General features: G+C 42.6%; 1 protein-coding gene across 2 annotated transcripts in view; it reads right to left on the bottom strand.

The window, feature by feature from the left end:
• The window catches only part of HTT (huntingtin), a 276,760-nt gene that overhangs the window by 43,368 nt on the left and 219,634 nt on the right, over window positions 1-13,758 (bottom strand). For both annotated transcript variants that reach the window (XM_069744747.1, XM_069744746.1), the window contains 3 exons: window positions 7,650-7,857; window positions 2,929-3,073; window positions 2,167-2,346 (listed from right to left, as the gene is read on the bottom strand). In XM_069744747.1, coding sequence (XP_069600848.1) covers window positions 2,167-2,346; window positions 2,929-3,073; window positions 7,650-7,857 — 533 coding nt within the window. The remainder of the gene's footprint in view (window positions 1-2,166; window positions 2,347-2,928; window positions 3,074-7,649; window positions 7,858-13,758) is intronic.

Below are 13,758 nucleotides of genomic sequence, written 5' to 3'. Positions count from 1 at the left end.
AAAGGACTATTAGTGTCTTGTTATGTACAGCAAAACCTCAAGGAAACAACCACCCAAAAAATGCACTGAAAAGTGGTCTTTTAGGGTGGGGGGGTTTCTTAGGAAAGATGGACAGCATGTATAAAATATAGTGGAGGTAAAAGTCTAGCCGGTCTTTCCCTAATTCTAATTCTGGACCCATGTAACTTGCACAATGCTGGGTTTTCCAGGCTGATGTAAAGGAGTTTGTAGCTGGAATACGGAGCAACGAAACCCGCAGAGGACTTCTTCAGGCACAATGAACAGTGGAAAGGGCAAACTCATTACTTGCCTTTACAAAGCAGTAACCTATAAAACAAAGGCCTGGCTCACAGCCGGCGCGCCCTTCCAACAAGATGGAAACCAATAGGTTCATTGTGCCTTCTCCTAGGCTACTTTATGCCTGTTGTGCACGGAGTATCTATGAAAGCTCACAAAGCTTGTATGGAAACTGAACTGCGGACAAATCACCTGTTTCTTACAGTACAAAATGCAATGAAAAAAAACAAGCCACTGGAGCAGAAGGGCTGGAGCCACAGGGTATTTAATAACTCAGATGACCAATTGGATGTACTTTTCCCTCTAAGCTAGCCGATCCTTACTTTTGTGTTGCCCTGAGCCGTATAGTCTGGCCTTCACTTCTGTGCCCAGTACTAAAGATGGTGAGACTCAATTTGCACAACGTAGTGAAGTGGTCAGGTCAGTAATCGGTGGCCTTCAAGCAGGAGTCAAGAGAACTATCTTTTACCAGATTGCTATTCATTTGATTAGCCAGCATGGAGCGACATCATTGTTGTGGCGCGATGCAGGTTATCTAATCAATAGAAGAGAGGTAGATGTAGAGAGATAGGAAGCAGTTCTGATAGCCACAGATTACTGACCTGGCCCTGCCATTTCAGTAGATCATTCAACACACCGCACCGTCTAGTAAGCGCCAACGTTACCGTGCTGAGGATGCCGAAGGCAGAAGTTAGTACCAGCTGACATGGAACACCCGAGTGAACGCCTAACTAGGGGAAAACAAATCGCATTGCTCATCTCTACAGTGTGTGGTTGCTTTTATATTTTTCTACAGCTAGTTTAACTTCTTGAAGTTTCTGACAACTCTGATGTCCAGCCACACAAAACTCACATCACATTCCCAACCAACAAAAATGGAGATTGTGAGCCTGGCCTCTCCCCAATATCAGTGTCTGACCTCACAAATGTTCTTTGGATGAATAGGCAAAAATTCTCACAGACATGACATTTCACTGCAAATATTGAGTTTCACCCATTGTAGAATAGCGGGGAAGAACAGGACAGGGTTAAATCCCAGTTCTGCAGTGCTTGATTAGAAGTATCTGCAGTGTTTTTCTAAGAAGCAGGAAGTAGCTTCATGGAGTGCCATTACGCTGGATGTTGAGCAGAGTTCAGTGTGCTACTGGTGAGAGACCAGCCAAAATGTGAGCTGCAGCTGAGAGAGACATGCTGTGGTCTGTTTGTGAGAGCTGCGGAAAACCGTGTGAGAGCTGCATCCTGTTTAGTATGAACTGTGCCCAGAGTTGAACACTTCTGTTTGGCGCTGGAAGCTGCTGGAGCTCGGGTTGGAGGGGATAGCGCAACGGGTGGGATTGTGACTCTTCTGTGTATGACGTCTGCTCTGGGAGAAAGAACTAAATCTGTTAGGGTGAGCCCGCACCGACATATCTGATCATGATGAAATGCACAGGCCGTGTGCAGAGAACCACAAGTATCAGCGGTTGCTATGGACAGCAGCTGTTTTGTTTGCCCGAGCTGGGGCTAGCTAGACCATATATGAGTAGCCAGGGTCTGGTTCTGTTTAGTGTCTGAACAAGGTTAGGAATTTATGTGTATGATTTTTCTTTTGTGCTGTGCAACCTGTGGAAAGCTCTAAAAACTGCACGTTTGAACCAAAACATCATTACCTGTGTGAACGCAACCGAAGGCCTAATGCTTAGCAGAGAGAGTGAACCCCCTACACTATTTTATTGCAAATAAGCTACAAAAGATAACCCGATCTTAAAGAAACAGCCATTAACGGAGAGTCCTGGGATAAATCACATGCATAATTCCTTTGTGTTGTGGATAATGTAATAGCGCACGGCAGGTTTCCTTATGGGGCACAGAGATAATTAAGACACTTACAGTTGCTAAGTTCTCACAGCGGGACTGGATGGCCTGGATGAAAAGGCCGCTAGCAGCAGAATTTCTGTGTATTGCGCTAATGAAATCCTGCACCGGGGGTTCATGTGACAAGTTGATCAGATCCTGCACGTGGTTCACAATCAGCCAGGTCAGATGCTCCGAATCGTGCAGATTCTGACACTGAAACGCAAAAGAAAGGGTTATCACTTAATTTTCATACCCGAAATTAATACTAATTTGCATTGCTGGAGTCTGGCTCTGGACAGAATCGGTCTCCTTCCCCTCCTGGCAGATGACAAGGTAGTTCCTTCTTACTTGTCCTGCAGAAGAAACCTCCTAAACCTTCCTATCGCACAGGCTCTGCTCCTTTCCTGACAAGAGGGAGGAAGTGATTTATATTATTTGCTCGATGGTGAACAGAGGATCGTCCTGTGGACCAGGCTGTGAGGGGAGTGACTGAGCGTGTTCGTCCACCAGCACTGAGCTCAGCAGGTCACTGTGCCTATTGCTAGACACTTAACACTACGTGGCGCCATACTATGAAAGTAAACCGATTAACTCTTCAAGGAATCATTTTTTTTCAGCAGCACGACAATGGCAATCCTCATTCATTTCCTTTGATCTGTACAATACAGATATCTATAGGCGCCACGACGCCTTCACAGGTTCTGACTAAAGCTGTGCCCTCTCCGCACAAAGCCCCTGTATTGTGATCAGTCATACAGTAGTCAGCTTCCTAGTAAAGTCAGAAATGATACTCACCACATAGTCACAGAAGAGGATGAGGGCGCCCCGGCGGACTATTTCCCGGTTACACACGCCGAGCCGGGACTGCGGCTCCGCCTCGTCGCTGTCCGTGGATATCTGAGGGCTCAGTAGCAGTTTCGTACTGGACAGGTTGTTTCTCCTTTATACAAGGATTAGATAGATTATTTTTCAGGCGTAAATTTTACTCAGCCGTAAAGAAATTGAATAAAAAGATAACAATGGAGAACACGCTCTGCATAAATGAAAGAACAGTAAGGAACCCCAATAACGGCAATAGGAACTATCAGTGAGGGTCTAAATCAACCGAGGCACATATAGAGGTGAGCCAATAAATTTGCAAGACCCTAGTCGGTATTCTGCAACCGCAGGATGGGAACTCTGGAACCTCCTCCTGACTGCCGGCTTCCGCGGCTCCTCTTTTGATTAAGCGGCCAGGCACAATGTCATAGTAGAAGGAGGAAGCTCACGTTGGTTAAACAAAACAGTAGCCGGGGATGGTGGCAGGTCCAGCATGAATGGGGTACTGACCCAGCGCCTGGACCTGGATCCTGCAAATTTATTTGCTTATCTCTAGTCAAGGTGTCACGGTTCATTTGTAAGTGGAAGCTACTACAGTAGTGTGAACAGAGTCAATAACGTGGTATACGTGATATCAGCCCCTACATGAATGAGCAACCATGCTGTTATTATGTCGAAGCTTGGAAATGCCCCATAACTTATACTAATTTAAAAAGGGGACCTGTCAAACTGCTGTACCCCGTTTGTTTAGTATAGGGGCATTATGAGGCCCAGTATTGTCCTGAGTATATTACATTCTGCTGCTTAAACCAAATGCTACCAAAAACTGGACACGACCATAATCAGACCATGCATTTTTCTACATGAACTCCAGGTCATTACGAGTTCACAGACCCCAAACATGTCTAGGTTCCTATTTATTTAAGTGGTCAAAAAAAAATATCAAAATTTTGGCTAGAAAAAAGTTTAAATTTTTCATGATCTGGGGTCGGGTGAGAGCTTATTTTTTGCATGCCGAGTTGGCGTTTTTATTGATACCCTTTTGGTGCAGATACATTCTTTTGATCGCACTTTATTGCATTGTATTGTAATGTAGCAGTGACCAAAAAAAAACCACATAATTCTGCCGTTTTTAATTTGTTTTTCTCATTACGCAATTTAGCGATCAGGTTAATTCTTTTTTATATTAATAGATCGGGCGATTCTGAATGTGGCGATGCCAAATTTGTGTATATTTGATTTTTTTTTTTTTATTTTGAATGGGGCGAAAGGGGGGCGATTTGAACTTTTTACTATTTTTAAAAACTTTTTTTTTTTTTTTTTTAAATTCTGGCATGCTTCAATAGTCTCCATGGGAGATTAGAAGCTGCAGTTGTCTGATCGGCTCAGCTACATAGAGGCGATGATCAGATCGCCTGTATGTAGCAGAAATTCTCACTTGCGACGAGCATCGACCACTGGGTGGCGCTCATAGCAATCTAGCTATGGCAACCATAGAGGTCTGCTGGAGACCTCTGGTTGCCATGCCAACCCATCGGTGACCCGCAATCACGTGATGGGGTCACCGATGGGCGGGATTTCTGGTGCGCTTACTGGAAGCGCGAGTTATATGCCGCTGTCAGAGATTGACAGCGGCATTTAACAGATGCGGGTGGATTGCGATTCCACCTGCGGCTGTTAGAGGCAAATGTCAGCTGTTTAAAACAGCTGACATGTGCCGGGAAAGATGTGGTGTCAGTGCCAGAGCACGCATCAAAGGGAGGAATTCTGATATGGGCGTACTATTACGCCCAACGTCGGAAAGGGGGTTAGTTAACGAGCCTTGTCACATGACTTAGGATCAAAGAAAAAACAGAATTTCAATTTGCAGCCACTGTGTTTCAGTGCCAAGTGTGAGATGTGGTTTGGCAGTGTGAGAAGCGTCTGACAGATCCAAGAAGTAACATTTCTCCTTGCGGAGAGTGACATGTTAAGCATACAGAGATGAGGAGACTTAAAGCCGCAGTGCTCCTCTCGGAAATATGCAAATTGTCTCTTCAGAGAGGAAGAGGACTAGAACTGTAGTGCCACCTACAGGAAGTAGCAATCCTAAAAGTCAATGTCGACCCTTTAACGATCCTTGTCACCTGACTTAGGATGAGAGCTAAAAGACGCCAATGACACTCGGGTCTGCTGAGGACCAGTTCGACATGAAAATTTTGGTGAAAGGTCCTCTTTAAATAAAAAAATGGATAAAATTGCCCCCCCCCCAAAAAAAAAAAAACTGTTCAAGTAATTTAACTAGAAACATACTGACAGGCAACAATAATAAGAAAATAGCATTGCCACCCCTCTCTGTCTGACAGTGGCATGCGAGGGGTTATATCCTACGAGACCAACTTTATCAATGTGCATCAGAACAAAGAAAAAAAACTACACACACAAAAAAAAATATCATAAAAACTAAGCCGTGGATTAATTTCTGATGACAGCAGCCTGGGAGGGAATAAGACTTCGGGGAGTACCGCTTTAAAAGTGAAATAAAAGTTTAGAAAAACTAAAGTTTAACAATAAAACAGAAAAAAAAAAACCTTGAGAACAAGTAGAATAAAGACTAATTAATAAGGACATCACAACTACACAAAATGCCAAATTATAATCCATAGGCTGCTTTCTGAGTATCTGGCATCACATTAGGTGAAAGGTGGGAACCATGGCAACAAGAAGTTAATAACTCGTTAGGCTTCTCAATTAATTATATGGGGTCCAAGTAATTATGTATAAATTGGTAGAACAAATTGTACGGTGCGTGATGGCTGTGTAGGAGCAAACATTGTATTTATGAGGGAGCGCGTCACATTAGATTTGTGCGCGCCGGCCTTCCTCCTACGCTAACGAGCGCGGCGTCCAATAATAATGCCGTACCACGCGAGCTGTTTATGGTATTATGGCCATGGGGGGCAGGGATACAAAACAAGCGCATGCTGACATCTCAACGGGACAGAAAAAAAAAAATTTAATCTTAAAAGCGCAAGATTTATCCCAAAAAGTGGCTTTCCAAATTGACATGATCCGGTGATCTATGTTCTAAATCCCACCAATATCGACAGGTTCAGCTGACCTTTGTCGCATGTGTACGGGGCCCGGTACACAACCAGACCACAATGGAACAAATAATATAAATCCGTCTTATCTTTGCACTCCTTAGTTTGGAATGTAAGATATTAAAAAGTTTTTACATTTTTATTTAATAAAACCCATAGAACAGATTAAAATAATCAACTTTGTAATATATCATTTGATCAGAGAAATCAGCCTCTTTCTCCTCCTGATCTTTCACTTTCAGTTCACAGGTATAGACAGATTCCACCATTACGGAGATAGGAGATGACAGTTGGTGCTTTAAGGCTATGTGCACACGTCCAGGAATTTTAGCGTTTTTTTTTCACTACAATAACGCTATAAAACCGCATACATTATGCATCCTATCATTTAGAATGCATTCCGGAATTTTTGTGCACATGATGCGTTTTTTTTACGCGAAAAAAACGCATCGCGGTAAAAAAAAAAAGCAGCATGTTCACTGAAGACACATTTTATCTGTAAATTAAGACTTTTCACAATGAATGATCAATCCAGGATCAGAAAGAAGCAGATTTCTGCTAAGATATATCCCAAAGTTTCTGATTGATTAATGAGGAAAAAATACATATATTAAAACGGCTACTACTATTTATGCTTTCGGGGCTCCGGTAAATTTCAAAAATGCAAATGCAGAAGTCAAACACTTGTACAATACTAATCATCATGCGATACCATATTAACCCCATGCCCTGACTATGTAGAGAGTTGCGTCCGTGTCGCCAGCTGCAGGATTTCTGAATTTAAAAAAAAAAAAAAAAAAGATGTTGCCATCCTAAAAAGTGAGGGCATATTACTACGATTAGGAGAGGTCTGTTTTTGGGATACCCCACAATACTAATTATTAGGGGGAGGCACAGTGCTGCTGCAGCACAGAGACCCCCTGTTGCAGTTCGCCAGGGGGCGCTGTTGTGCAGGGATAAAAAAGTGAAGGTGTTGCGGTACCGAACCAGCGCTATATTCTCTTCATTCTCAAGATCAGTGAGGATCCACAAGAGCAGATTGCCCCCGTTCACAAAAGGATTGTCACATCTTAATCAAGGATTAGATATATGGGTCTGCTTTCCACCCTATAAGCAGTGCCATGTCTGTCTATGGGCTTTGTCTGATATCTTAGTTCAAACCCATTCACTTACCTGGGAACGAGCTGCAATTCTTCTCACAATCTATAATATTGCACTGATTAGGAGAAAAAAAAAACGGATCCTGGCTCTGATCTAATCATACGTAGGCATCAGGCTACATTCAAATGAGTTCCTAATTTTACATATTGGAAATATAAGGCTCTTTTTCTTCAGTGTGGCCTCTGGGACCCCCAGAGACCCCGAGAACAGGGCTCACAGAGTGTATGATCCGGTCCGTTCATTGTCTATAGGACAGACTGCGCCTTACGATTTCAGACAGTCCCAAAGACAATGAATGAAGCAGAGGACGAGTGTGCACACATGCACTCCTAGTAAAGTCAGGTCTCTGCGGAGACCAGTTTTGGAATCACGAGGGGTCCAGCAATACAACGTGGAATTTTTGAAAATCCCTAGAACGCGTTTTCTTAAAAGGGATATATTACGACGTCTTACTTCAGGGTCTGGTGGACTTCTGACCACCAGTTGTAGTTTGTGTAGTCAATCAGCAGCAGAAACTGACACCAGAGAAGAACTAGAGATGGATGGGTGGGAAACATGGACTCCACCAGGTCGCTCAGGCTCTCCAGCGTGTAGAAGGTGCCATCGTCGCCGCTCCCCTTGAACAATCTTGTAGCTGCGTTTGTGATTCTCCGGAATGTACCTGCGAAGAAGAATTAGTTACAAAACCATCCACAGTAAATTTGCTGCAAAAATTCCTGTAACTCCCCCACTCATGTGAATGGGTTTGTAGAAATCCATCCACCTCCGGCACCATCAATGAGCGTTCGATGAATGGGACTGATCCTCAGCTGCAGACATTTCTACAACAAGTTGGCAAGGCGAGAATAAGCAATTGTGGATCATTTCCAACAAAATGAAGGAAAACGCTATTAATTAACTTAAATTACTTCTAAAACAAGTCATTTCTTTTGTCAAGCTACTAAAATCCGATTCAGACCACTTTTAATTACTGGCGTTTTAAGAAAGCACTGTGCTCCGCCTTTATATAATATTCACTAGATGGCAAAAATGACTTGGAACAAGATCCTCTGGGTCACTGCAATTAGGGCTGTCCCAAACATGTATCTTTTTTGTTATTATTTATAGGAGTTTTCCATCAAACAAAGTACATTTTAATCAATAGATCTTGGAATAATAATAATTTCCACAATTGGATGTGTTAAAGGGAACCTGTCGGCAGATTTGTGCACAGTAACCTACAGACAGTGTCAGGTCGGCGCCATTATACTGATTACAATGATACCTTGGTTGATGAAATCCGTCTTGTGGTTAAAATAAAAAATGAATTCATTTGAAAATGGTGGCGGCTGGGCCTGCGCAGTTACAGCTATCGGAGTATATAGAGGTGATCCAATAGCTGCTGCTGCACAAGCGCCGGTGGCGCCGTCTTGGAGAAGGACATTTTCTTTTTCTCTACAAAGATGGCGCCGCATGCACAGTAGCAGCTAACGGATCACCTCTATATACACCAATAGCTTATCCTGCGCAGGGGCGGCCGGCACCATTTTCAAATGAATTAAATTTTTTTTTTTAACCACAAGACAGATTTCATCAACCAAGGCATCATTGTAATAAGCATAACGGCGCCGTCCTGACACTGTGTGTAGGTTACTGTGCACAGTCCTGCCAACAGGTTCCCTTTAAATAAAATGTTCTGTTATGATGCGGTGGTTTAGGAGCAACATGGAACGAGCTCTGAAGGAAGTGGTAACTGTTCTGACCGCAGTCCCTAAGCTCAACACAACACTAGAAGTAGCCGTGGGATGCTCCTAACTCTCCCTAGGCATCTCGTCACAGCCTAAGAGCTAACTACCCCTAAAGATAGAAGCAGGAAAACTATCTTGCCTCAGAGAAAATCCCCAAAGGATAGATTAGCCCCCCACAAATAATGACTGTGAGTGGAGAGGGAAAAGACATACACAGAATGAAACCAGGATGAGCACAGGAGGCCAGTCTAGCTTGATAGATAGGACAGGATGGAATACTGTGCGGTCAGTATAAAACACTACAAAAATCCACGCAGAGTTTACAAAAAATCTCCACACCTGACTAAAGGTGTGGAGGGTAAATCTGCTTCCCAGAGCTTCCAGGAAGACAGAATTAATTCATACTGATAAGCTGGACAAACATAGAAAGCACTGAACGGATAAGTCCACAATCTGTGAACAGAACAGAGCAAGCAAGAACTTAGCTTTGCTGAACTGGTCAGGAAAACAGGGAAATCCAAAGAGATGTGAATCCAACCAGACACCATTTACAAGTGGCACTGGCTGAAGAAAGAGCCAGACCTAAATAGCCGAGCAGAAGAGACGATAAGTGGAGGCAGCTGATGACAGCTAACTCCAAGGAGCAGCCATACCACTAGAAACCACAAGAGGGAGCCCAAGAGCAGAACTCACAAAAGTGCCACTTACAACCACCGGAGGGAGCCCAAGAGCGGAATTCACAACAATGTTCCTGCGCGGAGATAATCTTATAAATGTGCCCCTGCTGTGTACGGTGTAATGGCTGTGTCTGACAGTACAGGAACATGGTCTGATCGTACCACAGCTTCTGGGCAGAGGAGGAAGCAAAAGAGTATACAGACAGGACACAAATGATTCTTTTGGTGAGGTAAAACATTTCGCTGCCTGTTTTTAAGCAATGTTTTACCTCACAGAAAGCTGTGATCAGCTGTGATCCCCTGCTGTCCTGTCCGGTCCTTGACTCCCCCGGAAGAGGGCACAGCGCCGAAACGCGCGTAGGGGCGGGTGGCACCGCAGCTTCACAGATAACCATGTGGCATGTAACTACTTAATTATACTCTGTTTGCTCAGCACTTTTTTTCACCTTTCCAGTTTGCATCTTGATTGCATGGACCCTGTCTTTCTTATTTATTATATATATTTAAGTATATGTCAGGGTTATTGATTGCAGTTTTTTGCACATGCACTTTGAGCATATCAGGTTGTTACACTATATCTATATGCCTATTGGTTTGCCAGTGTTTTCATTGTGGCTCCACCCTTTGGCTAAACTACGGTCATATCCCTAGTCATTTTTAGCTATTTGCTTTTAAATTAAGGTCTTTAATAAAGTTATATGGTTCTGAACGGTGCGGTTTTCTTTGATTTGAGTTTCATTATTCTTGCACTGAACTCTTCCTACATATTTTTACACCCTGTTACACAGTTTGATTATTTGTACTTTAATTTGCGGGTGTTAGCCTATTTATAGATAGGGTATATACCTACGCCTCGGCTGATGTCGGCCTAGGTAGGAAGATGTTGCAAGTGGCGGTAGCCCATCGCCTAACCTGATTTGATCACAATAGACTGTTCCCTCCCTTGGGACTGCTTTAGGACTTCCCATGATTACCCATGTCACCCAATGAAGAAAGAAGGATTTTTGGTACTCACCGTAACCTTTCTTGGAACCTTCATTGGGGGACACACCCTTGTTTTTTATGCCTATGTTGGGTCTGTGGGCCTCGGTTGGGCCTGTGTACAGTGTATATATACTGCTTTTTCACTAACTGACAAGTTTTGGGTTAGTCGGTCGGGGTAACATGCTAAGGAGGAGCTAATTTTTTTTGCCCAGCGTTAGTGACAGCAGCATATACCCCATGGTTACCTGTGATCCCCAATGAAGGCTTCAAGAAACATTTTACGGTGAGTACCAAAAATCTTTTTTTCTTGTTATGTTCTTCACCGATCGGGTTAATTAATTTTATATTTTTGGTAGATCGAACTAGATATTATTTTTTGCTTTATTATAGGAGAGAAGAGGTAGTGATTTAAATTTTTATATATATTTTAAAAAAAAGTTTTGCTTTCATTTTTTGTAGTGAACGTGTTGATTGTTTAATCAGTTATACTAAACACTACAATACCATGCTATTACTCTATATAGCAAAAATAGGGATTTTTGTGTACTCACCGTAAAATCCTTTTCTCCGAGTCATTCACTGGGGGACACAGACAGTGGGGTGTATGCTGCTGCCAACTAGGTGATACAAAGAAAGTTTGCTCCTTCCCTGCAGTATACACCCTCCTGCTGGCTCTCAGCTAACCAGTTTGGCGCCAAAGCAGTAGATCAATAACAATATATGAGTGTATAGCATGTCACATTATATATGAGAGTATAGCATGTCAAATTCTAAAACAAGCACAAGCTAATAATAGGGTGGGAGCTGAGTCCCCAATGAATGGCTCGGAGAAAAGGATTTTACGGTTTTGCCAAGGCAAACAGGGTCATGGGGTGCATTAAAAGAGGTCTGGATACACATGATGAGAGCATTATACTGCCTCTGTACAAATCCCTAGTTAGACCGCACATGGAGTACTGGGTCCAGTATTGGGCACCGGTGCTCAGGAAGGATATAATGGAACTAGAGAGAGTACAAAGGAGGGCAACAAAATTAATAAAGGGGATGGGAGAACTACAATACCCAGATAGATTAGCGAAATTAGGATTATTTAATCTAGAAAAAAGACGACTGAGGGGTGATCTAATAACCATGTATAAGTATATAAGGGGACAATACAAATATCTCGCTGAGGATCTGTTTATACCAAGGAAGGTGACGGGCACAAGGGGGCATTCTTTGCGTCTGGAGGAGAGAAGGTTTTTCCACCAACATAGAAGAGGATTCTTTACTGTTAGGGCAGTGAGAATCTGGAATTGCTTGCCTGAGGAGGTGGTGATGGCGAACTCAGTCGAGGGGTTCAAGAGAGGCCTGGATGTCTTCCTGGAGCAGAACAATATTGTTCTACACTACACCTCAACAAACCTGGGAAACACACATTCGCCAGAAGACTCGCTACACTCATCAGGAGGGCGTTAAACTAGAAGAAGAGGGGACGGGAAGAAAAACATTAGACTCGAACAAAGACGACCCAGGAAAACATACTCAGAAGGGAGGTAAGAACATTTCTAAAACAATCCACAGTGAGGAGATTGGAACAAAACAAAATCCTCTAAACTGCATGCTCGCAAACGCCAGAAGCCTGACAAACAAGATGGAAGAACTAGAAGCAGAAATATCTACAGGTAACTTTGACATAGTGGGAATAACCGAGACATGGTTAGATGAAAGCTATGACTGGGCAGTTAACTTACAGGGTTACAGTCTGTTTAGAAAGGATCGTAAAAATCGGAGAGGAGGAGGGGTTTGTCTCTATGTAAAGTCTTGTCTAAAGTCCACTTTAAGGGAGGATATTAGCGAAGGGAATGAGGATGTCGAGTCCATATGGGTTGAAATTCATGGAGGGAAAAATGGTAACAAAATTCTCATTGGGGTCTGTTACAAACCCCCAAATATAACAGAAAGCATGGAAAGTCTACTTCTAAAGCAGATAGATGAAGCTGCAACCCATAATGAGGTCCTGGTTATGGGGGACTTTAACTACCCGGATATTAACTGGGAAACAGAAACCTGTGAAACCCATAAAGGCAACAGGTTTCTGCTAATAACCAAGAAAAATTATCTTTCACAATTGGTGCAGAATCCAACCAGAGGAGCAGCACTTTTAGACCTAATACTATCTAATAGACCTGACAGAATAACAAATCTGCAGGTGGTTGGGCATTTAGGAAATAGCGACCACAATATTGTGCAGTTTCACCTGTCTTTCACTAGGGGGACTTGTCAGGGAGTCACAAAAACATTGAACTTTAGGAAGGCAAAGTTTGAACAGCTTAGAGATGCCCTTAATCTGGTAGACTGGGACAATATCCTCAGAAATGAGAATACAGATAATAAATGGGAAATGTTTAAGAACATCCTAAATAGGCAGTGTAAGCGGTTTATACCTTGTGGGAATAAAAGGACTAGAAATAGAAAAAACCCAATGTGGCTAAACAAAGAAGTAAGACAGGCAATTAACAGTAAAAAGAAAGCATTTGCACTACTAAAGCAGGATGGCACCATTGAAGCTCTAAAAAACTATAGGGAGAAAAATACTTTATCTAAAAAACTAATTAAAGCTGCCAAAAAGGAAACAGAGAAGCACATTGCTAAGGAGAGTAAAACTAATCCCAAACTGTTCTTCAACTATATCAATAGTAAAAGAATAAAAACTGAAAATGTAGGCCCCTTAAAAAATAGTGAGGAAAGAATGGTTGTAGATGACGAGGAAAAAGCTAACATATTAAACACCTTCTTCTCCACGGTATTCACGGTGGAAAATGAAATGCTAGGTGAAATCCCAAGAAACAATGAAAACCCTATATTAAGGGTCACCAATCTAACCCAAGAAGAGGTGCGAAACCGGCTAAATAAGATTAAAATAGATAAATCTCCGGGTCCGGATGGCATACACCCACGAGTACTAAGAGAACTAAGTAATGTAATAGATAAACCATTATTTCTTATTTTTAGTGACTCTATAGCGACAGGGTCTGTTCCGCAGGACTGGCGCATAGCAAATGTGGTGCCAATATTCAAAAAGGGCTCTAAAAGTGAACCTGGAAATTATAGGCCAGTAAGTCTAACCTCTATTGTTGGTAAAATATTTGAAGGGTTTCTGAGGGATGTTATTCTGGATTATCTCAATGAGAA

This window comes from Ranitomeya imitator, chromosome 1 (genome assembly GCF_032444005.1).
Source record: "Ranitomeya imitator isolate aRanImi1 chromosome 1, aRanImi1.pri, whole genome shotgun sequence".
NCBI classification, from domain to species: domain Eukaryota; kingdom Metazoa; phylum Chordata; class Amphibia; order Anura; family Dendrobatidae; genus Ranitomeya; species Ranitomeya imitator.
This window is presented reverse-complemented; position numbering and strand designations above follow the sequence as displayed.